Raw genomic sequence first — 21,739 nt, forward strand, 5'->3', positions numbered from 1 at the left:
ATATATATATATATATATATTTATATATGTATATATATATATATATATATATATATATGTATATAAATATATATATATATATATATATATATATATATATATATATATATATATATATATATATATATATATATATATATATATATATATATATATATATATATATATATATATATATATATATATATCAAAGGAAATGTAGAGAAGTCCGATACGTGAATAGATCTAATAGGATAACTACTTTTGTCAATTTAAAAAGTTTTTCGTTATTATATTTTTCTGAGAATTTTGCTGAAAAATTTTCAAACTCAATAGAATAAGAGAGCTCAGCCTCAACATTGCACTGATCAATATTTGATTGTATTGGTTGCAATAACTGTTGTTGAGCGAATATTTCTGAGAAACTGAAAAACAAAATATTGGAACAGTCCATCAAACATAAATATTAGCACGAAATTAGTATTTGATGTGTATCATTCAGGGTCAAACCAAAAGCAGATCGTCCTAGATCGTTTAAATTTGATTTATATTCACTGCTTCTTTTCCTTCTCATCTCAGCATGAAGGCTTACTTTATCTGATCTATCGTCTAAATACCTGAACAACTTGCTCAACAAATTCGAATGGCACACAAATTTCTCAACCGAAACCTTTCAGAAGCGACAGTGGAACAGCTTTCTGTTTTCACCCCGTGTTCTGTTTGGCTGCAACTTTTACGAACAAATGAAGTTTGCTTGGACACAGACGTCTAATTAGAATTGGGCCTAATTGCGACAATTAAAATTCTAATTAGAATTGCGCCTTAGCCCTGCTGCCAATATATATTACTTAATCCTTGGTTAACAATAAACGGGCGAGAGCTGTTGCATGGACCATGCAACATGGTCCAGCAACATGTTGCATGGAACAGCTGGACCATGGGCCCACTTTGCTTCTCTAAAAATAAAAAATGAACATTTTTACACGATTCCGCTTCAAACAAAAATCAACAGGCTCACCTCTCTGCTAAAAAGTTGAAAACAGGAGAGGCGGGCTGATTTTCAAGGGGCCAAGGGCCCGCTTTATACATTCATTACTACATATTGACAACCCTTCCGTGATTCCGCTAAAAACACAGTGCAACAAGCATACCTTTCCAAAAAAAAAATCAGCATGGATGTTTATCTTTACATACGTGTGAACATCACTTAAGTATAAAAAAAAAAAAAAAAAAAAAAAAAAAAAAAAAAAACTTGCGTTTCATCTGGCTCTTTTGTGAAGTATTTTTCATATGTAGTGCCTCCATCATTTGGAAATATTTCTTCGGCATAAAGTATAACATTCTTGATAAGGACATTCACCAAATTTTGGTATTGAACTTGTTCTTTATCGTCGGGAACAGGGACTAGTGTCGGCCCGAAACAAACAGCCAAATTATGAGGGTCCATCATATTCTCATCACTGTACTCGGATAAACTGAAAGTAGTTTTAAACAATTATTACGTGCTGTAGAGCTTCACTCAATACCATTTGGTCCCTTTTTCTCTAACCCCAGACGTACAAGGATGTACCTATAAGATTGAACAGAATAGTGGTTCTTTAACTTTATACCATGACGAACCCCTAGAACTGCTTAGAAGATTATATAAATCGTTAAGGTAACACCTAGTGATGACAATCACATACCCAAAGGGGGGGTCTAAAAAAATGGCTAGTTATGTAATATTAAAAACTTTTTTACAATCCATATAATTTTATAAGAAATGTTACAAATGCTTTTTAACTTACACGCTTACAAACTAAACATCTAAAATTATTTTGTTGACAATATTGGCGACAATAATGATTTTGACAATAAAAATCTAAAATCTAAAATGAAAAATCAAAAAATCTAGAACTAACGATCTGAAATGATTCTGGCGCAATAAAGCAAAACAATCTTAGTTAAAACTATTGTTATGGATGGGGTTGCTTTAGTGACTTGAGATGCTGAATGTCTGGTTGAATACTTGAAAGTTTCTATCGAAGCCTGGTTCGACATCTAGTTTATTACGCTGTTTCTATCTCATAGCAACGATAGCAGAGAAAGCTGTTTCACGAGTTTGGGTCTTAGAGGAAGGACCATAGATGTTAAAAAAAATTTCAAATTTGTTGATACTAATTTACTATGTTAGCCAAATATTCAGCAAATGTGTTTCTTATACACCAATATTTCAAAGTAGGCACAGGAAAATATTTCCGCAATGTTTATTGCAATAGTCCTAAATGTTCAATTATAGCTAATTTGTCTCATCAGGAATCTGTATTTCTGATCAGGATCATCTGTGTAGAATTTCTTTTTTTTTTGAGTGGAGGGAGAAATAAGAACAAAATTGATCTCACAATTTAAAAAAGATCTGTCTAGAAATCGTGGAAAAATTTAGGATTTCATGAAGAGGGCGGGGATGAGGCTCTCCCCCTGTGTGTGTCCCTCTTTCCGATGCTAGTAAAAACTCATGTAGACGAAGACCTGGCTCGAAATTCGATTATCCTATTGATGAGAGGTTTTTTTTTTCTAAGTACAATAAGAATAATTAATTTAACTAGTTTAATTGGTATAATTAGGGTGGTAATAAGTATCTGATCTCAATTCCTTAAAGGAAATGACTACAGAGCTTGAAAAAAATGCAAAGTGTCGTCACATGCTAGATGGTGTTGACAGTTTTTTTTCTGTCGACTTTAGCGTCATTTTCTACTATTGTAAGTTACTCTTTGGTCTGGACTATACCACGAAATTTACAAATTCACTGCATTTTCATCAAGACACTAAGTTGTACCAAAAATGGTACAATGACACCGCATTGGCAACACCAGTGCCGATTATAGAGTTAGTCGGCACTGAATAATTTCTTCTAAGTAATGTACCGACCAAGGACACCTTAAAGAAATGGGCTTGAATTTAAATTTAGTTAGTCTGACTTACAGTCAATCAAAGTCTACAATTTAAATTCTTAGACTTAACATGTACTGCACTAATGGGAAATGTTCACAACTGGGTTTTGAAAATTTACAACTTCTTTAATATTGCCGTTTAATTTTTAATTAGTCCTAACTAGATGGCGTTGTTTCTAAACTTTTTTATATTATTTTCGTGTTTTTGTTTTTTGACTCCAAAATGCGAACTCAACCCATCTGGGGTTGTGATAGTGATTTTGAAATGAATGTCTTATCGCATCATGCCATAAGTGAACCACTTATCAGCACCTACACAAAATGGCAAAAACTTGGCGTTTCACTTAGAAACTAACCGCTCCCGTGTACCAAGCTTTAGCCAGTATTTCTAGTCCGTTTAATCAGCCTAGCCTGCGACACTAAGTAGAAAGCATACGCCCTGACTTAAAAAAGATATAATAAGGAATTGATAACAGATAAAAATAGCCATTTTGCAGCATTTCATCAACCGCACAAAACGCATTTTGAGCCTCTGAATATCCAATGCTCGTTAATGAAATAAAAAGAAAGCAATTTTATCTGCGCGACCCAGCGGAGTATATAGAAAATATTGGAGAAAGGAGGCATGCCATATCATTATATTGACACCATGGCCCTGCCATTGCACGCTTATTTATCCTGATAGGCGATTAGAAAACAGTCCGGATAAAAAAGTAATTTTTTTTAACTATTTAAATATTTTTTTTTATCCCTTTCAAAGTTCTCAAATACCCTGGTATTAATATTTATCCGCTTTTTCAATCTTGTTATTTACTCCGAGATATAGACATAACTAGAATGAATACACTGTTAAAGGAAAGCCCCATTCGTTTTAGACCGAAGTTGAGTTTACACTTGCATCGTTTTACAACATAAAGAACTGATGTAACATTTAAAGCTGCCTAAAAGGAGACAAAAATTGGAAATTTCAGTCTTTGCGGATACTAATTTCAGGAAATTTTCCAGCTTTAACGAGCCAGTAATTTTCAATACGTGCGGACTTGGTAAACACTTTCACTCTCATTTTTAACAATTGTTTCGTTGTCTCAGCACAAACGGGCAAAAAACGAGCCTAACTTGTACTGGATTCCACTTAAAAATCCTTAAATGATTTTGGTGTAAACAAGAGTGAACATGCCCGCCTTTCTGCTAAATGGAGCTGGAAAGAACCGGATGGGGGTTTGTTGGAGGGGCCTTTATTGATAAACAACTATCAAAAACTAAAACTAATAGCCGAATTCGCGGTTCAAGTAGAAAAAATATTAAATCAAAACAAATCTTAAGAATAACGCGAGTTAAAATCAGTAAAGAAATAATTGGTAGAAAGGGCTTGGGTGAAAAACCCAAAATAAAAAGTATAACTTGAACTTACTTAAAAGACTTCATCATACAGAGAAAAAACAAACAACAATGACAATACATGAAGACAATAGTTATTGTGACAATACACGAAAAAAAAACAAGACAAAGAAGACATATTTAATTCAGGACAGACGTCAAGAATTGTTTAGGCGCTCCGTGATAAAAAGGATGAAATTCTTTCAGAACCGCTCGGTAACAGCGTGAATTGACGAGTAAGTTGCGACTCCTAAGGAGGTTAGTGAGGAAGACGGAATTGTGAAAACCGAGGAAAATGTCTTATGTAATGGCATTAGAAAGGGGCTAGGCGTTTACCAACTGTAGGCGTTTACCGTTTAACACTGTAGTCGGTAACAACTCATTCGGTAGCAACTAGCTGAAAAAAAGGCTAAGTCTCAAAAAAGGGCACAGGAACTTTCGATGTATTTACTGCTATTTTCAAACACTTAGCTTCATCCGAAACATGGATTTCAATGGGTCATTTCATATTCCTATGACATACTTCAAGAATTGTTAAGCCATCCACATATCCCCATCTTCGAACATATTTTCATGAGCCAGGTACCCCCCCCCCCGGATTATTAATGAGTTGAATCAAAACTTGTTGTGACGCATCGAATTTGAAGCATAATTAGTTAAAGAGGAGCAAAGAGTAAGCTCCAATTTCTTTAGCAACGAGAGGACTATAAAGTTCAGGGGAAACTTCTACTCCGGCACAATCGACCTGAAACGTAGTAAGTGAAGAAATGTACAAACGTATCATTCCTCTACCTCATACCCAAACATAAAAAAAGTGAAATAACAAGAACAACAAGAATCACAAACATAAATTGTTAGCAACAGTAGATGGCAACACTTCCGAACCCTTGGAAAGTCTTCTTTTGGATCGAGAAAGTTCCTTTTTTGGGTCTAAATTTCCTGTTGATAAACTAAAAGATTGCATTTTGTCGAAGAGAACAGCAAGCCTTCATACATTTTAATAACTTTCAGATTTTAGTTTAATTTGAAATTAAAACTGGTGCTTGTCAACTAAAACGCAGCTTTCTACTCGAAAGTGGAAAAATGGCATGAAGAGACGAAAGCTTGCCAAAACAATTTGAGATAGTCTTCTCTGTCATAGCCTATGAAAACACACTTCAGGTTATACAGTACAGGGTCTGATTCAAAGACAGGCAAAAACCATCCTTTTTGGTCCCAGGTCAACTTTCAACAAACACATTCGTCGATATTGTCTGAGGTTCTCAGTAATAAAAGCAGAGGTTTGACTCTCATCACTTTCTGTCAATAATTCAAAGTCGGTGACACAGAGAGATAAGCGACAAGCCCAAATGTTGTTTTTGCAAAACAATAAAACGTACATTGCCAGCGCAAGACATCTTCAATGCAAATGAAGATAGTGTAACGTAGAAAAGAAGATATATTACAAAACAGTAAATAGAAATTAATACTTGTATTCTTCCCTTGCTGTAAGCCATATTCTCTCTCTTTCTTCTTTTAGGCCTCTGCTATCAGATAAAAATAAATGTACAGTCCGTTCTTGCTTTTATCGTTTTAAAGTTTTTATTTTGTTTGCCCCTGACAAAAAGTAATCTCATGATAAGTATAAAGTACTGTATTCTTGATCCGTATTTGGGTATACAGAAAAGAATTCTGAAGTTTCGATATAGTCTGGTTAAGGAAACACCCACTCACATTTTTCTTTATTGTTGTTTTTTTCCTTTATTATTGTTTATCTTAAGTATTTTTCTTGTATTCTTTATTCTTTTCATTTTTATTACTCCATTTGTGATTTTGTATCTTTGAAGTGTTAAATAAAACACATTCTTCTAAAAAATCCTTAAAAACTTTAAATTGTAGAAGAATAATACTGAACATACCAAAAACCTTGCGAAATGAAACTACAGCAATAATACACCTGCAAAAACAAATAAGACGACTATGCAAAGAAAAAAAAGATATAGGAAACTATGTCGAAATAAGAAATACCCTAGAATTTCTCTCTAAGAACAAAAAAAGGATATTTACGCAAGAAAACTTTAAGACAATTTTTATAAATTGGCGGATAATATCCTTCTGCTCACTCCCAAAATTAAACAACATATCATCAGTGGACAACAAAAACATAGCATCTGTATTTTCTAAATTGTTCCGGAGAGCAGAGAAAATTTACAAAAGTGAATGTAAATTTCCAAGATATATAAAGTAAGAGACACTTAGTATTAGAATTGTTGTCAAGCAGACAAAAGTGTCTTGTCAGAGGGAAGAAGGTTCGGACCAGTTCTATATAATTTACTTTGGAAGACAACATGGAATAAACTCCAAAAATTATAAATTTACTCTATATTATATAGCCCTTTTTACCTCCCATTTTTGGGAAATACGGAGAAAAGCAAAGACCTGAACATAATCATATGGCAGACCAAAAAGCATAAAAAATTTTAAAAAAAGGTTAGAGCTTCAAACGAAAATTTTGGGAAGTAGCTATGGGATACATTAGTTATTCTTGTTTTTCTTTAAAGTTTGAGGTTTATACATTTTAACATTCTTGGTAACTGAAAGGAAAAATTTATTTGTATCTAACGGCAGATATGGGTCTCTCTCTTTATTTATTCTTTTACGGCCGAATTCGCTGGCTTTTAGAGGCTTTGGTCTGTTAGTTTTAAAACTTAATATAAGATGATAAAATAGTGAGAATCATAAAGAGGCAAATATAATCGTTTTGGAAACCAAAAACGCCGGAAATGAAATGAAGAAAAGTAAGAGCAAAAGCTTCAAACTAGAACTTAGGAACTCACTTGGGGTTGCAGTAAAAAGCTATTCTTGTTTTTCTTTTAGCTTTCATTTTGACCGATTCTTTAAATGTTTATATATGTTAAGCCTTTTGGTAATTTAAAGGCAAAATTTGTTTGTATCTGAGGTTAAATATAGGTCTCTTTTTTTAATTACGGTCCATTTAGTTGGTTTTTAGGGTGTTTTGTTTTTTAATTTGACAATTTTGGTAGACTCATTGGACAAGAAGATTAGATCGTATTGCATAAAATGTAGCTATCATAAGCCTCACCAGTCTGAATTACATTTTAATCCCGATTCAAAAAAGAACATTGAAGAAACAGACAATGAGGACAAGAGAAAGGAAAAAAAAATCAGTAATAAATGTAGATATGAAAAAGGAACGAAAAAACTAGTTAAAAGACAAAAAGGAACTTGATAAATAGGAAATAAAATAGATTAAACAAAGAATCTGGAAGGAATCCAAAAATAGAAAAAAAAGTTGTGGTAGCTTGATAACTTTTTCTGTTATGTGTTTTTTTGTATATATGTATATATATATATATATATATATATATATATATATATATATATATATATATATATATATATATATATATATATATATATATATATATATATATATATATATATATATATATATATATATATATATATATATATATATATATATATATATATATATATATATATATATATATATATGATGATAGGTACATGGGCATAGGTACAGGCTGAGGAGCACTACGGAGAGGAAATTCTGAAGGGGAGGGGGGGGGGTCTTTTAAAGCGGGAATAGGCGTTGCAGTTGAGACTAGACATTAACTCAGAGATAGCTTCCTGTTGTGCAGGTAACTAAAAAAAGCGGTATTTTTTTCTTTTTTTTTATGGTATCATGAAGTTGTTACCGCCGCGACAAGCGGTTTCTTGTGACAGGAGAAAGTCCCATCGAAAGGATCATTGTATTTTAGTGACATCTTTCTTATCTAACACTCTAACACTAGTATAGCATTTGCATTTGCTAATAAAATCACTAGCATTTGCTTATAAAATCGCAGTGTACTGCTAACAGTCTTCAAATTAACGAGAATAAATCAAAGGTTATGAGAATTAACCCACTTAAACAACGATTTTACCTTCCCCGCGACTTTGTTCCCTTCTGCTTCGTGTGCAACTATCTTGGGCGTCACCTTTGGTGTGGACTGTTCGTTCCCTATTCACGTACAAGAGCTGGTAAAGAAGGGGAAATACGCTATGCGGACACTAGTGGCGATGCGCCACCTAGGTTTTCCAATATATAAACTAAAAAACGGCGTACCACACTTTTATTCGACCCATCCTTGAATATGCGTGTCCCGTTTGGGGCCCGCAAGTTCATCACATAGATTATTTAAGTGATGATTTGGAGGGGATCCAGAAACGAGCTGTAAAGTTCATTCTTTGTGACAAATATGCAGATTGCAGCTCCGCTCTGAAGTCACTTGAAATACCAAGCCTTCTTGATCGCAGTTTTCAGCTGATGATTCGTTTTGGCCAGTTTTTATTGTCTAGTCCTGTACATCGGACAATATTACCACCTCAAATGCCTGTTCACGCAAATACCGGAAGCAAGAGCAAGCTTATGCCAGTCTCATGCCGCACAAACAGACTCAGTAACTCCTTTGTTCCTTTCTTTACAAGTGCTTTTAATAACATGTAGTGAAGTGTTTTTCATGTAGTGAAGTGTTTTTCATTTAAAGAACAGCGTCTTTTAGTGCATTTTTTAATGTGTCTATGACAGCTGTTTCCATTAAACTGGTTCTGATTCTGATAATTTCAAAGGACAGGCTAAATTCTCTTTGCTAAGTCAGACAAAAATCTATTTTTGTCTCTCTGGGCTTGGCTATTGATAGATAATGTTGTTCCAAAAGTTTTTAGTTTTTAAGCCCTCATTTATCTGATTGGCCAGGGCCAATCTAGGGTCAACCCCTACACCAGGTTTCTTTGAGTAAATACAGTGATTTTTGCAGTTAGTTCGTTTCAAGACTGCAAAGTCTACGCTATAGAGCTCAAAGTTCATGTTTTGTCGGAGTTTACACTTGGAAGAATGAAAGTAAGTTATTTTCTCCAACTGTGTGAGATTATTTTTCCCCGAACCTTGGCAGGGCAGGAAAAGAGTTTGCGAGAAGTACCGTCGTTAATATATTGACAGGAGAATCCGTTTAACCTCCAAAGAGATAGTTAGAGATATATGGGGTGGTGATACAGGGTGTGGCACCCTTGCACTATAGCCCTTGAATGGCACCCTTAGCCCTTGAAAAGATAGTGTACATTTCACACGCACATTGGTTACAATACTAGTGCCCGAAGAAACTCTAGAATCCTTTGAATCGCGTTACTATACTCTGGCGACACCGCCAGCGGCACTGGTGTGGCGTAAGAGAATAAATAGTGGCGGCTCACGAGCGTTCCACATCAAAGTGTGGTGGCAGCTACAGACTAGGACCACTCCCGGGATACCGGTAGTGAAAAGAATCCGCGTTTATGAAGATACAATTTAGTTTAGCCTACTATTGTAGGCTATATAAAAAAAAGAAAGACGGAATTAGTTAAAATATTGCAAATTATTATCGGGATGGGCATAGCCTAGCTAGAATGCAATAAATCTTACGAATTAAAATATGACATGGCTAATTAGCTTGCGAAGACCGTTGGCTAAGTGAGACGGAACAAGGTTTTACGAAAGAGTACCGGAAGTAAATTTGACCATTCAAGAAAGTACGTTGTTGTACATTGAAAAAATAGTTGTTATCTGAATTTTGAAATAATATTGGACAGAGAGAAAAGACTAACACAAGGTCGAGAAAAGGACAAAACTTAATAGAATTAGATATTAATTCTAGAAAAGCTGCCGCGGTGAAACAGAACAAATCGTTTTCAGAATTAAAACATGAAAAACACGAGGAAACAGAAAACCTGTATAAAAAAAATTATTCCCAAAAAACGAGAGGCTCAAACAGAGAAAAAGAGACGGAGATAGAAATAATACGATCGGGAAGGAGTACACCCGGTAATATGAGAGGGTACGAAGTAGACATGGAAGCTATAACACATGAGAAAACAAGAGAAGCTCACTCTTCAGATGCCATGTAAAATGAGGGAGAGTTGTCGGTCAGATATAATACAGATAATGGAGCGAAGAAACAGAGAACGAACAGACTCAGAAAATGAATTAAGAGGATATAACGATGGAAAGAATCAAAGTAGACCAAGTAGGAGGAGTAGTAGGAGCTCAATGTCCAGCAAGGGGCCACGAAAAAGTAATCATGTAGATATGACATAACATATAGTAAATTTCATGAAGGAAGAAAGAGTAGCGAGAGAAAAAAAGGAGGAGGAAGATAGAAAAGAAAGAGAGAGAGAGAGAGATAATATAACCAAAGAAAAAAGGAGGAGACTGAAAGAATAGCGAGAAAGAACATAAAGAGTAGGCCGAAAGAATAGCCAGGGAACGAAAGGAGAAGGCAGATAGAGGATAGAAAACAATTGACGGAAATGATTGTAGGGAGAAATTCCCAAACTCAACAACAATTGTCTACAATAAATTTGGTACACGCTACGAATCTCCGGCTGATGAGAGAAAATGAAAATTTATCAGAAATTAGATGCTAAGACAGAAAAACATACAACTTCGTTGACAAGGGGGGAAGGTGGAACGGCCCATAAAACAAAATGGGAGGCTAAGCCTTCAAGTCTAAAAAACGAAATACATGATATTCAAGCTCGAAACGCAAATAATCTGGTAAAATGTGATTCCTCAAAACTTTTTTCGAAAAATTGTCATAATAGAGATAAGAAAGTAACCCATAAAAGAACAGACTGGGCTATAGCCCATAGTGTAGCCCAAGTTTGTGAAATCATATAAAATAGAAGGAAAATTAAACAGAAAATTGACCAAAATGGTAATTGACTCAAATAGTGAGCAAACTTTTGTGCGAACTGCCCTAATTAATAAGACAAAAATAAACTATACGGATATGGTTACAACATTGTGTTATTACGGAGATAAGCACCAATGCCCGTCTGCTTGGGTGAGAATGGAAACTGCAAAGAAGGACGGTACAGTCCACAGAAAAACGATAAAAGTAGGCTTAGTACCTACTCTTGCAGTAGATGTTCAAGTAAAGATAATTTCTTAAACCACATTGGCCTGCCATAATGTAAGAAAAGTAAAAGATCAACAATGGGGTTTTTAAGGCCAAACGGAATTTACTGAATAAATAAATAAAGCGTATATTTCGAGAGGACAACCGCCTCTCTTATTCAGCGCGAAACGAAATAATATATTCAAGGGAAGTGCCGAAGAAAAACCAACAAAACAAACGCGGAAAGTCAATGTCGAAAAACAAAAAAAAACAATGAAAAAAAATAATAATAAGAGATGAATAAAATTCAATAAAAGCCAAAAATTATAAAGAATTAAAACCAAATACCTAACAACCATAGAGTGAGTCATTCGACAATATTCGCGATTTGCACAAAATCCAAAAAATTATGAACTGCCATCGACAAATACTAGCGGACAACAGAGAAATTAAAGAAAACATTCATTCAATCAAAACAAAACAAACCAGCAATTAAATAAGTCAGAAAACTATGCCATCTGATTTCTTATTTTAGTAACTGCAGTCCTTTCAGACACTTTTTGAGATATGAGATATTGTTGACATGTTTGATTGTGCGATTGGAAAATGATTTAAGGTTTATTTTAGGGATTACTAAAGAGTCGGCTTCTCTTTTGAGAAAACCGAGACCTGACTCGTTTATTCTTAAGTCATCGGAAACTCTGTTCAAAAATAGACCTAAATGTTGGTATTTAAAAATTTCAGCCGCTTCCCTGTAGTGCTGGACAATACCTTTGTCATGAGAAATTAAACTAGCTTGGTTAAATAAAATAGTATGTTCCAGAAAATCATAGATATGTTCTACAGGGGCGGAGTAAAAATTTTCCGTTTTTTCCGCTTTTTAAGGGTGTTATCAATTGAGGTAAAGTGTTGATTTAATCTATCCGTAAGCCGTTGGTGAGTTCTTCCGATGTACTGAAGACCACACGAGCATGGAATTCTGTAGACACCAGATTTTATCTCTGTATTCTTATGGTGGCCTAATTTCTGTTCTATTCCAGTGAACTGTTCATATACGAAATTCCTTTCTTTAATCTTTAACACACAAATCGCAACTCACAAAAGTGAATCACATAAAAGTTTATAACAGTCCAGAGTTCAGCGATGTCAGCACTCGCTTACGCAATCACACAGGTAAAGACTTGACATGAAAAAAGGCTTTAGCTACAAGTATAATTTCCATAGGCGATTCATGAAACCCCTCCCTTCCACAAGAGGATGTAAGAGACATCCTTAATAGCTATCACTACAATATTACTCAGAATAGCCTTGAAATCGCGTCAGCATTTGCGTTCATGGATCCCGGTCGGCTATTAATCTTAAACTGAAATTCTTGCAGAGCTAATGATCAGTGAGTGATACGAGCGCTGCAACTTCGAGCAACATTAAGCCACCAAGAGGGTTGTGGTCCTTTTCTGCGAAGAAACGGCGTCCCTTCAAGTTGTACTCGAAGCTTTCAATTCCCCATTTGAGAGCAACAGCTTCTTTTTTCACGGTCGAGTAATGTTTTTCAGCCTGGGTCAGTTTCCTACTACAGAATGCAATTGGGTGCTCTTCACCATCCCTTTGGGTGAGGACCGCTCCAACGCCTATGTCAGAAGCGTCTGTCTGTAAAATAAAATCCTTGGGCCAACTTAATGATGAAGGACCTACAAGACTGTGGCCCAACAAGTTGCAATACCTCCTCGCCCACTGACGAGTTCCTCTTCCTATACAGCCCCCCATCAAGGATCTCATTGTTTCCACGTAGCGAGACTTGCTTTAAACAACTTACCAAGCTTTCGTCATTCTCTTGTAGTCGTTTGAGTTCATCCCCAGTCAGTTGATCCGGACTTACCCCTTGAGCTGTACCCAATGAAAGAGGCTTGTGCAAATCACGCTCTATGCGCATCTCCTTTCAACTCTTTTTCCGTCTGTCTGGCCTCCCAGTGTTTTCAGGATCCACCTGTATTATCCAAATATCATTTTCTGGAATATCCACTCCTCCGTTCTTCGGAGACGGCAGATTAGGATTCCTCGGCATTGGAGGCGAATAACTCGTCCTTGGTACGAATTCATCCTGTTTAAGGTCTTCAGGCGAGTATTTCTTTTTCCTTGTGCTGACAAGAACTCTAATAATTAGTTTTTTTTCTTTCCAAAGTGCTGACTGCAAAGTTCATTGAATCAAGAATCAAAAGCCTAGAATCAAGTCCACAGGTAATTCGCTTGAGACAGCAACGGGTACGCAGTCACTGAAACCTTCCCCTTTCCTTCCTACCAGGATGTGAACGTCTTAAACAGGATAGGCTTTGCAGTCCCCATGGACGCTGTCTTCTTTGAAGGGAAGCTGTGGTCCTGCATATACTTCTTATGCATGATACATAGGGTGGCACCACTGTCGACCAAGAAAGTTGCTGGTCGCCCTTCAATTTTGCCTTCGAAATAGAAACGTTCCCTTACATCTTCCAATGGACTAGGACTTCGAGCTAGAAGAGTTTGTTTCCTTGGCTGTCGGCAGTCCTTGGCCCTATGCCTTTTCTTCCCGCAGTTATAACAACTTTGATAGTTCTTCTGTGACGGGGAGGTGCCAGCGGCAGTATTTTGTGCATATTTCTTCTCTGTATTAGGCTTCTCTTCGTGATTTTGAGTTTCTCGAGATCTGTTTTCTTTCCGTGGCAAATTCTTCGAATCCACTTTTTCGTCTCTTTTGGCGAGGAAAAACGCATCTGCTAATCTGCATACTGCCTCCAAAGGCGACTGGTCGAGATCTTTGAGACGTATGCGTAGTTTATCATTTTTTATAGAACCTATAAATTATTCAACCACAATCAGTCGATGAATGTCGTCTATTTTCTGTCTAAGCCTCTCGGGGTCTGTTTCTGTTTTGTAGTCCTGGCACTATTTGACAGATAGTCGATCCAGCCTCCTCCCATAGTAAATGAAAGACTGATCTGCCTCTTTCTGTTCTGAGCAGAAACGAACTCGGTAGGCTTCCGATGTGACCCAACAACTACGAAGAATTGCCCGTTTGACCTCATCATAGTCGCTAATTTAGTTTGGTGGGAGCATCGAAGTAGCTTCAGCGGCTTTTCTTGTCAACAAACCACACAGCCTCACTGCCTACGTCGATTTGCCCCACTGGTTATGGACAGCTGCACACTCGGAGGTGCTGAGGTATGTTTCCATGTCCCCCTCACTGCTAAAATTTTCTATTGAAATAGGCAACATCTCGCTGTTCCGGTTGCATTCTGAATTGCAGCTTTAGCCTGCGGGAAAGGCGGGACACTTCAAGGGTACATTTGACACATTCTGAAATGTTCTCCCCAATTTTTGGTTCAATTCGTTCCTTTCTTAATCGAAGATCTGGTCAAGCTTCAGAATATCCAAAAAAAAATTAAAAACATTTTCTGTATTTTTTTTTAAATGGACTTAGATTTATTGTTCCAATCTGTGAAAATTACTTGCCGGTTCGTTATTCAGTAGCTGCTTTGACGTTATTCTCTGATTCAAGAGTAAATGGAAATCATGTCATTACTATTCTTAAACGTACTGAAACTGGATTAATCAAATTTGTATGCAGCAATTTGCATAAAGCAGTATTGCTTAATTAATTAGCCGCCTTGCAATGGAACAGGTCAATTGAACAAGAAGATTGTCAAACATAAAATCAAATACAAAAACAAGTCAAAATTATAGATCACATTTAGCAACTAGAATTTTTAATGTTCAAAGTACCTATTTTTCGTTTTTATATTTGTTTCTATTCCCGCCCATGCTAACTGGGAACTGCACAAATAAAGTTGAGCTAGTTTTGACTTGCCAGTCAATGATGACCAGTAACCAGCAATTGTCAAACAACAAAAGGAATTTATTTGACCTAGGCAACAGGTAAGAGGTTACAAATAAATGGCAAAATTCGATAGAAAAAAAAACAGGTTTTTTTTTCCTATTACAAGGTACCTTTCCAAAAATGTATGTTTCTGACAAGCACCACAGCCATAGAAAAAAAAAATATCAATCCAAAGACTATTTGAAAATTGAACAAAGGGGAAACTTAAAAACAGACAGTAAACTATAACAGTATTTCTAAGAAAAAAAAATTCGAAAGGCGTGCAATTCTCTTAATTAGCAGGCAAATACAAAAACGATTACAATAATTATTTTCTTTTTCTTTAACATGATTGTAGTGAAAAAGAGAATTTGTTAGAGGTTTTAGGAACATTCATTTTATTCTTTAAAACTATGCTTGGAATACTCTCATCAAGTAGACTTAGTAAAGAGCGATGTGTTACCCACACAGTTTCTTCACTCGTCCTGATTCCCCCTTCCTCGTAACCAATCACTTCTCAGGGATCAAAATGACAATGGGTGAAAATTTCAAAACGAATGGCCGAAAAGTGAAAAAAGGCATACCTTTGGAATGAACATGATCAGTGTTGATCCCAAACATACCAAAACGAAAAATTAAAGAGACAGGGTCAAAACTTTAAACAAAAACAAAAAATGTTGACTATCGAACAAACAGATAAGAGTATGAAACTGGAATAAACTTGAAAACTTACTGATGTAAGAAATGGAATATATATCGCATAACAATGAAGACAGCACGTGGTAAAGATTGAATGACCTCTCCCATTCTATTTACAAAATCTTCCTTTGATTCCAATTCTAAAGTTGGAAAATAAAACAAAGTAAGTACTTTAAAAAGATACAATGTATATATTAGTAATTAGTTGATCAAGGACCAATATACATTTTAAAGGAACTAGATCGAGTGGTTTTTTTGTTGTTTTTTCCCGCTTAGCATGCAGACTATGCTTGGTAGTTTGGTAGTTTAAAGTTTGGTACTTATGGAATAAACTAGACACACTTTGTGCAATGCTTGAGTCTATCAAAATAGCTACTACAATAAATATCTAAATTTTTTGTACGGTAACAATATAACACGTTATTTTTTTTATTATCCGTTGATTTCGTCTGAATTTTCTTCTTGAAAAGTAAACTTTGCAGTACATCCACAAGAATACTTTGTTGTTTTACCCCCTCGACAGAATATAATGGTACCTATCGCTTATTTAGGGCACAGCACAGTGTATCATTATCTTGAACCCCACGAGCTAAAAAGTAAGTACAGCTCACAGGAGAGGAAGCTAAAACTTAATTTTTTAAGAATAAACAGCCTACACTATCTAGCGTCATGCGCGAAGTACCAAGGAAAAAAAATAAACAAGTGACTAAAATCTTAATAAATTCAACGGATGTGTTATTATACAGCCAATTGGAATTGCAACTGTTGTAGCCGAAAACCCTTAGCCGGAGGCTTGAAACCCCCAATAGCTTCTTAATAGCGCAATTTCTTGTACAAAAGTGTATTAAACGATCAAATATTCATTTTTTTAAGTTAATTACTTTTAGCTTGTTATTCTAATTTATTAAAATTAGTTATTATTATAAAACCAATTATAATTACAACCGTCGTGACAGAAAACCTTAACTGGAGGTTTAAATCCCCGATCTTCAAAATCAAGAAAAATAGTATTTTAGGATTGGTAGCATTGATCAAGTCTATAGCAAAATAATTTAAAAAAAATCACACGCCAGTTTTTATATATAATATAAAAAGATAAACCACCATATTGCATATAACAAAACTAATACCGTGCATTCATTGCTTGTGGTAGCCATTTACTATAGTAACCACTGTGGAAGCCACTAAAAACAACATAATAAGATCATGGAAAGGGCTATGTATCATCCGTGTGTCAGTTTTTTTTTTATTAAAAATTTTGAAACCTTCCGTAAGTAAACAAAAATTTTACATCTCAACTGAATGAAACTGATTGACGGATATACCATCATAAGATGACATTATTCAGTTTGCTCTAATCTATGTAAAATATTGGATATTATTTAATAGTCAGATTTGAAGTTCTCATATTAATCTGCTGTTGTTACCGAAAAGAGAAATTTCATTTCCCAGTGCCAAAAAGACAAAGAGGAGATATTAGTAGTAATTTTCATTACTACTATGTGCAAATTTTTATTATTATTTCTGCATCTTTATTTTCATCATTTTATAAATATTTACTTTACGTCTAATGTTTAATTCTATCCTAGTGGAAAGAGTTTTATCCCTTCCCTTGTGAAAGCCAGACTCCTCACTGTAATTCAAAGGCAAGATACATATGTATCAGATTTTTCATACTACACTCATTTTATATCTTTTTATTAATCTTTCTTTTACTTCTTAATTTCGTTAATTTTTATTTTGTCCCGATCTGTTTTACGCTTATCATGTCATACTTTATTTCTCAATTTTGTTTTCTTATTTTATTATAGTTTTTCTTTTCAGTTTAAAGACTTTTAATCCCCCTCTTGCTCCTATAGCAAATACCCCAAGATAATCGAAGAGTAAGATAAACAGGTGGCTCACCTTCAATTTTTATTATTTCAGTTGTTTACTTTATAATTTATTTGTTATTATTTATCATTTTTTTTAATATACAATTATTATCTACCTTTTGGTTAGTATTTAGGCACATTTATATTTCTCGAATACTTACGAGCAAGCGCCATAAATTGGTCAAAAAATACTAGTGGAAAAAAAGGTTCTCTCAGTTCACGCAGGTACAATTTCAAAACTCCTGCCACAGAATTGATGTCAGAGGCATCTGTCATATCTGCCAAGGGATCATCCCCTCTCTCAAATGCTTCTCGGAAATGATTTATTTCAACTTGAGACCCAGACACTCGGAATATTCCTTGGTGCTGAAGACCTATAACAAAGGAAACAAAATTAGCATGCCAATACCGAATCCGAATAAATAGCTACAAATAACTCGAAATAATCGGTTTGTAGATCTTTTTAATCTTCTTGAGAAGTAAAATAGGTCCGAATAATCCAAAAAAAAGTCGCTCCGAGTAAATAGATGCTTTCCAAGTAAAATGACCTACAAAACTTAAAATGCTTTCGATTTTTTCACACAGATACGGCGTCATAAATGTATTGCTGCGTTTTTGACCTAGTTGCGTTTAGTTGCGTAGGGCTAGTTGAATTTTTTCGGAAAATTGTCTAATAGTAAAAGAACGCAAGATCTTTAACCCTAATTTCCCATGCATAATGTAGTTTATACTACACGCAAAGTACCAATCACTGTAGCAACACGCTAATCACTGAATACCCTCTAATAAATTCAAAACATAATAAAACAAATCTAAAAAAATTTAGATTTTAGCATTTGTATTTCTTCACGGACATATAAATCATTAAGGGGAGGGGGGAGGGTAGCCTGCAAAACTTTATCTCGCTAGAAATATTCTGAGCAGAAAAATTAGAAGCCTGCCAAGGTTTTAAAAATGGAATAATTTTGTATCCCAGTGTTGTACCCTACAACCCGGCTATGATAACTGACCAAAATCTAAAAATAGTGATGATGGATTCTTTGTTCTATCAGCGAAAAACTGTAAATAAGACCTGTTTAATACAAATGATTTGTAAACTCGATATTTTTAGTTAAGGAAAGTACTTGGGTACTTCCGTTAGAATCTACCTGTGAAGTCTTCCCTCCTTGTCGCAGAAAATTGAATAATTGTGGGAGAATATACTTTTTTGTCATATTTCAAATACTTTAGGGATGATTGTCCAATGGAAAAACCCAAAAAGATGATATAATACTACAATATAAACCTGCCCAGAAATATTTTTTTGAGATGTCAGATAGAGCTGTTTAAACCACAGTCACTAGAATTCCTTACCAAAGAAGTTAAGTGATAAGGCTTACCATATAAGTTAATAACTCGTATGCAGCTTTTCACAATTAAAGGTATGTCTTTCCCTGTGACTTCTACGTATTCCTCAATGCTTCCTCCAAATAGCTTCGGTTGGCCGATTCGTGGCGTTCGGCCTATTCGCCTTCTTGGAGGTCTTTGTTGACCCTGCACAATAAGTGGAGATGCAGGTATTGTGATTTCAGAGAACTCGTTCCCTAGTGACCGACGTATCAAATCAAGCTTGGCTTGTAGACGGTACTGACGATTAGATCGAAGGATATATTCTTTAAATTTCTGAAAAATTGAATCTGAATGAGAAAAACTGCGGATATTAAAATGTAATAAAAAAATAATGTTTTTGCAGACAGGAGAGAAAAACAGAAGGTAGTAAAATAAGGGGACGATAGAAAATTGTGGTAGAATGAATAAAATCTACTTTTTTTATTCAGCTTAATACGTTTGGATAAAATTTAAGTAAAACCTGATGAAGAATAGGAAAATTCAAATTTGACATAGAATTAGAAAAGCAATGAAAGATTAAAATATCAATGGACCAAAAAATACACATATTAAAAACTCAGTTGGGGTGCATTAGCAATGCAAACAACATGAACAGTTATTTTTGTATTATTTTAATGTATAACTAATTTTTAACTAGAATTAAACATTAATTTTTCTAAATAACTACTTGAACATTTTTAGTTTCTAAAGAAATCTGTTTGATTTTATAGTGTATTTTTCTTAGTCCTATGGTTGTTTTAAAGGTAATGAAAATTGATTGTATGTTAAAACTAAATCATATGCACAGATAAGAAAGTTCAAAATACCGAAAATTTTTGTCAATATCGTCTTAGAAATTTCTGTCACCTCATGACAGAAAATTGTCATCAAATCTATGCAGTCATAATTTGGCAAAATATTTAAGTCAAGTATGAGCTCTTATCATACAGTAGGCAGCGTCACTGGACTCAGTCTCAAAGGGACTCCCACTTGAAGAATATCAGGAGGATGGGTACAGGAAGAGCAGTAGATTCTCCGACTGAAGAAGGATCGATAGAACTACAAAAGCTAGATATAAAGCTATGATACACAGAAGAAACACGGCAGAGTCTCTTGGTGTCTACATCCAGATCCAGAAGACATGGGAGAGGAATATTATTTTAAAGTGGATTTCACGGAAAGGATATGACATGGACAACAGGGGGTAATTTTAAGGCACTTGCAGAAGGGAGAGAGTAAATGGGGAGGTTTAGATCACAGAGCAATTCTGCATTTTTGTCCAATATGTGAGGGCAATGATGACTTAGCGCATTTTCACTGCAAGTGAAGGAATTGAAAAGTTGGTTAAGGTTTGTTACAGGACAGAAATAAGATAGGAAAAGAAGAAATGTACGATTGGATTCTCAATTTCACGCTATTTTCGAGTATCATAATAGTTGCTGTTGTAAGTGCTTCCCAATTTGCCCACCCTAATGAGGCCAGACGTGATCTTTGGTTATGCACAAAAGTTTACTCGTGTGACTGCGTTTCCCATTGCCTTTTCTACTTGTTATTCATCATCATTTGGCTCATAATGCTAAATACAAGCCAACTTGAAAAACAAAAATCTGAAAACTTTTGAATATGGACAAAGGCTACCCGATTCAAAGAGGGAAGGGGAGCCCGCATGTAATTATGGTGCCACGATTTTTCTATCTTATTTCTACCTACAATAAACTTTAACCAAAGCTGGATGATGGGAATCCTGAACGCTTGTTGCCAACTGGATGTTAGGAACGTGGAAAGTACATCTCTATGGCGATGCAGCGCGGCAAGTTTTTGGAGATTGGTTGATCAGCAGAGGTTTGGAGATTGGAGATCAGCAGAATAAGGGAAGAAAAGAGTTTGGAAAGATATGTCCTAACGAACTACGGAGATAGACCAAATTTGTAAGTTTTTGATTTTTTAACGTTTTCGATTTGTAGTCTTCTATGAAAGCCATGGTCAGTTTGGCACTTGTAATAAACATCATACCCCACGTATCTTTAGTAGTCTATTAGGGCAGGGATATGGGCAGTTGCTATAGAGACCCGAATATACGTGGCTGTACATATTCCACGTATACTTAGTGCTTAAAACGCCATTTATACAAATACAGGTAAATGTTTTTGAGTGAAAAAAATACGTACTACAGTTTAAATCAATACAGCTATATATTGTCTGTACTTAAAAACAAATTTTTATCAACATTTTTATTTTGATGTCTTTTGTGCTTTAAGTAAAAATCAATAAGCATTTGGATACAAAAGTATTTGGTAAAAATACAAGTTGTGTTTTGTTTTTCAAAATAGATTTATATAACACAACAATCTAATTACTGTTTGCTTAAAAAAAAAAAAAAAAAAAAAAAAAAATTACGCCATCGAAAGAAAAAGATGTTCCCTGAGTACAAAGGAAAGAGCCTGACGGCCAGGGCTCCATATTGAGTGTGAAAGGATAGTGTGCTCATCAAAAATCTTTAGAAGCAAAACAAATTTGTGTTCTTGATATTTTGCATTTCTAAGTGTATTAATAGACCTAAGATGGACCCAGGGGACAATTTTGATGGTCTTGGTACTTTTCATTTGGTACTTTTTGGTCCATTTCTAGAGGAGTCAAACACGTGCTCGAGTGGGAAGTCCCTGTGAAAGGCAGGTTTGAACTTTGATCCCGGTTTCGCAGGGGAGTTTTCACTGCACTGTTACATAGACC

The 21,739-nt window shown here is 35.1% G+C and overlaps 1 protein-coding gene across 3 annotated transcripts in view; it reads right to left on the reverse strand.

Annotated features, from left to right (window-relative positions):
- The window catches only part of LOC148947325 (SLIT-ROBO Rho GTPase-activating protein 1-like), a 707,344-nt gene that overhangs the window by 427,934 nt on the left and 257,671 nt on the right, over nt 1-21,739 (reverse strand). For all 3 annotated transcript variants that reach the window (XM_089097014.1, XM_089097015.1, XM_089097013.1), the window contains 4 exons: nt 19,021-19,303; nt 17,803-18,015; nt 15,802-15,907; nt 1,236-1,454 (listed from right to left, as the gene is read on the reverse strand). In XM_089097014.1, the coding sequence (XP_088953140.1) occupies nt 1,236-1,454; nt 15,802-15,907; nt 17,803-18,015; nt 19,021-19,303 (821 nt within the window). The remainder of the gene's footprint in view (nt 1-1,235; nt 1,455-15,801; nt 15,908-17,802; nt 18,016-19,020; nt 19,304-21,739) is intronic.

This window comes from Artemia sp. Qi Xiang Cuo, chromosome 11 (genome assembly GCF_049724085.1).
Source record: "Artemia sp. Qi Xiang Cuo chromosome 11, ASM4972408v1, whole genome shotgun sequence".
Classification (NCBI taxonomy): domain Eukaryota; kingdom Metazoa; phylum Arthropoda; class Branchiopoda; order Anostraca; family Artemiidae; genus Artemia; species Artemia sp. Qi Xiang Cuo.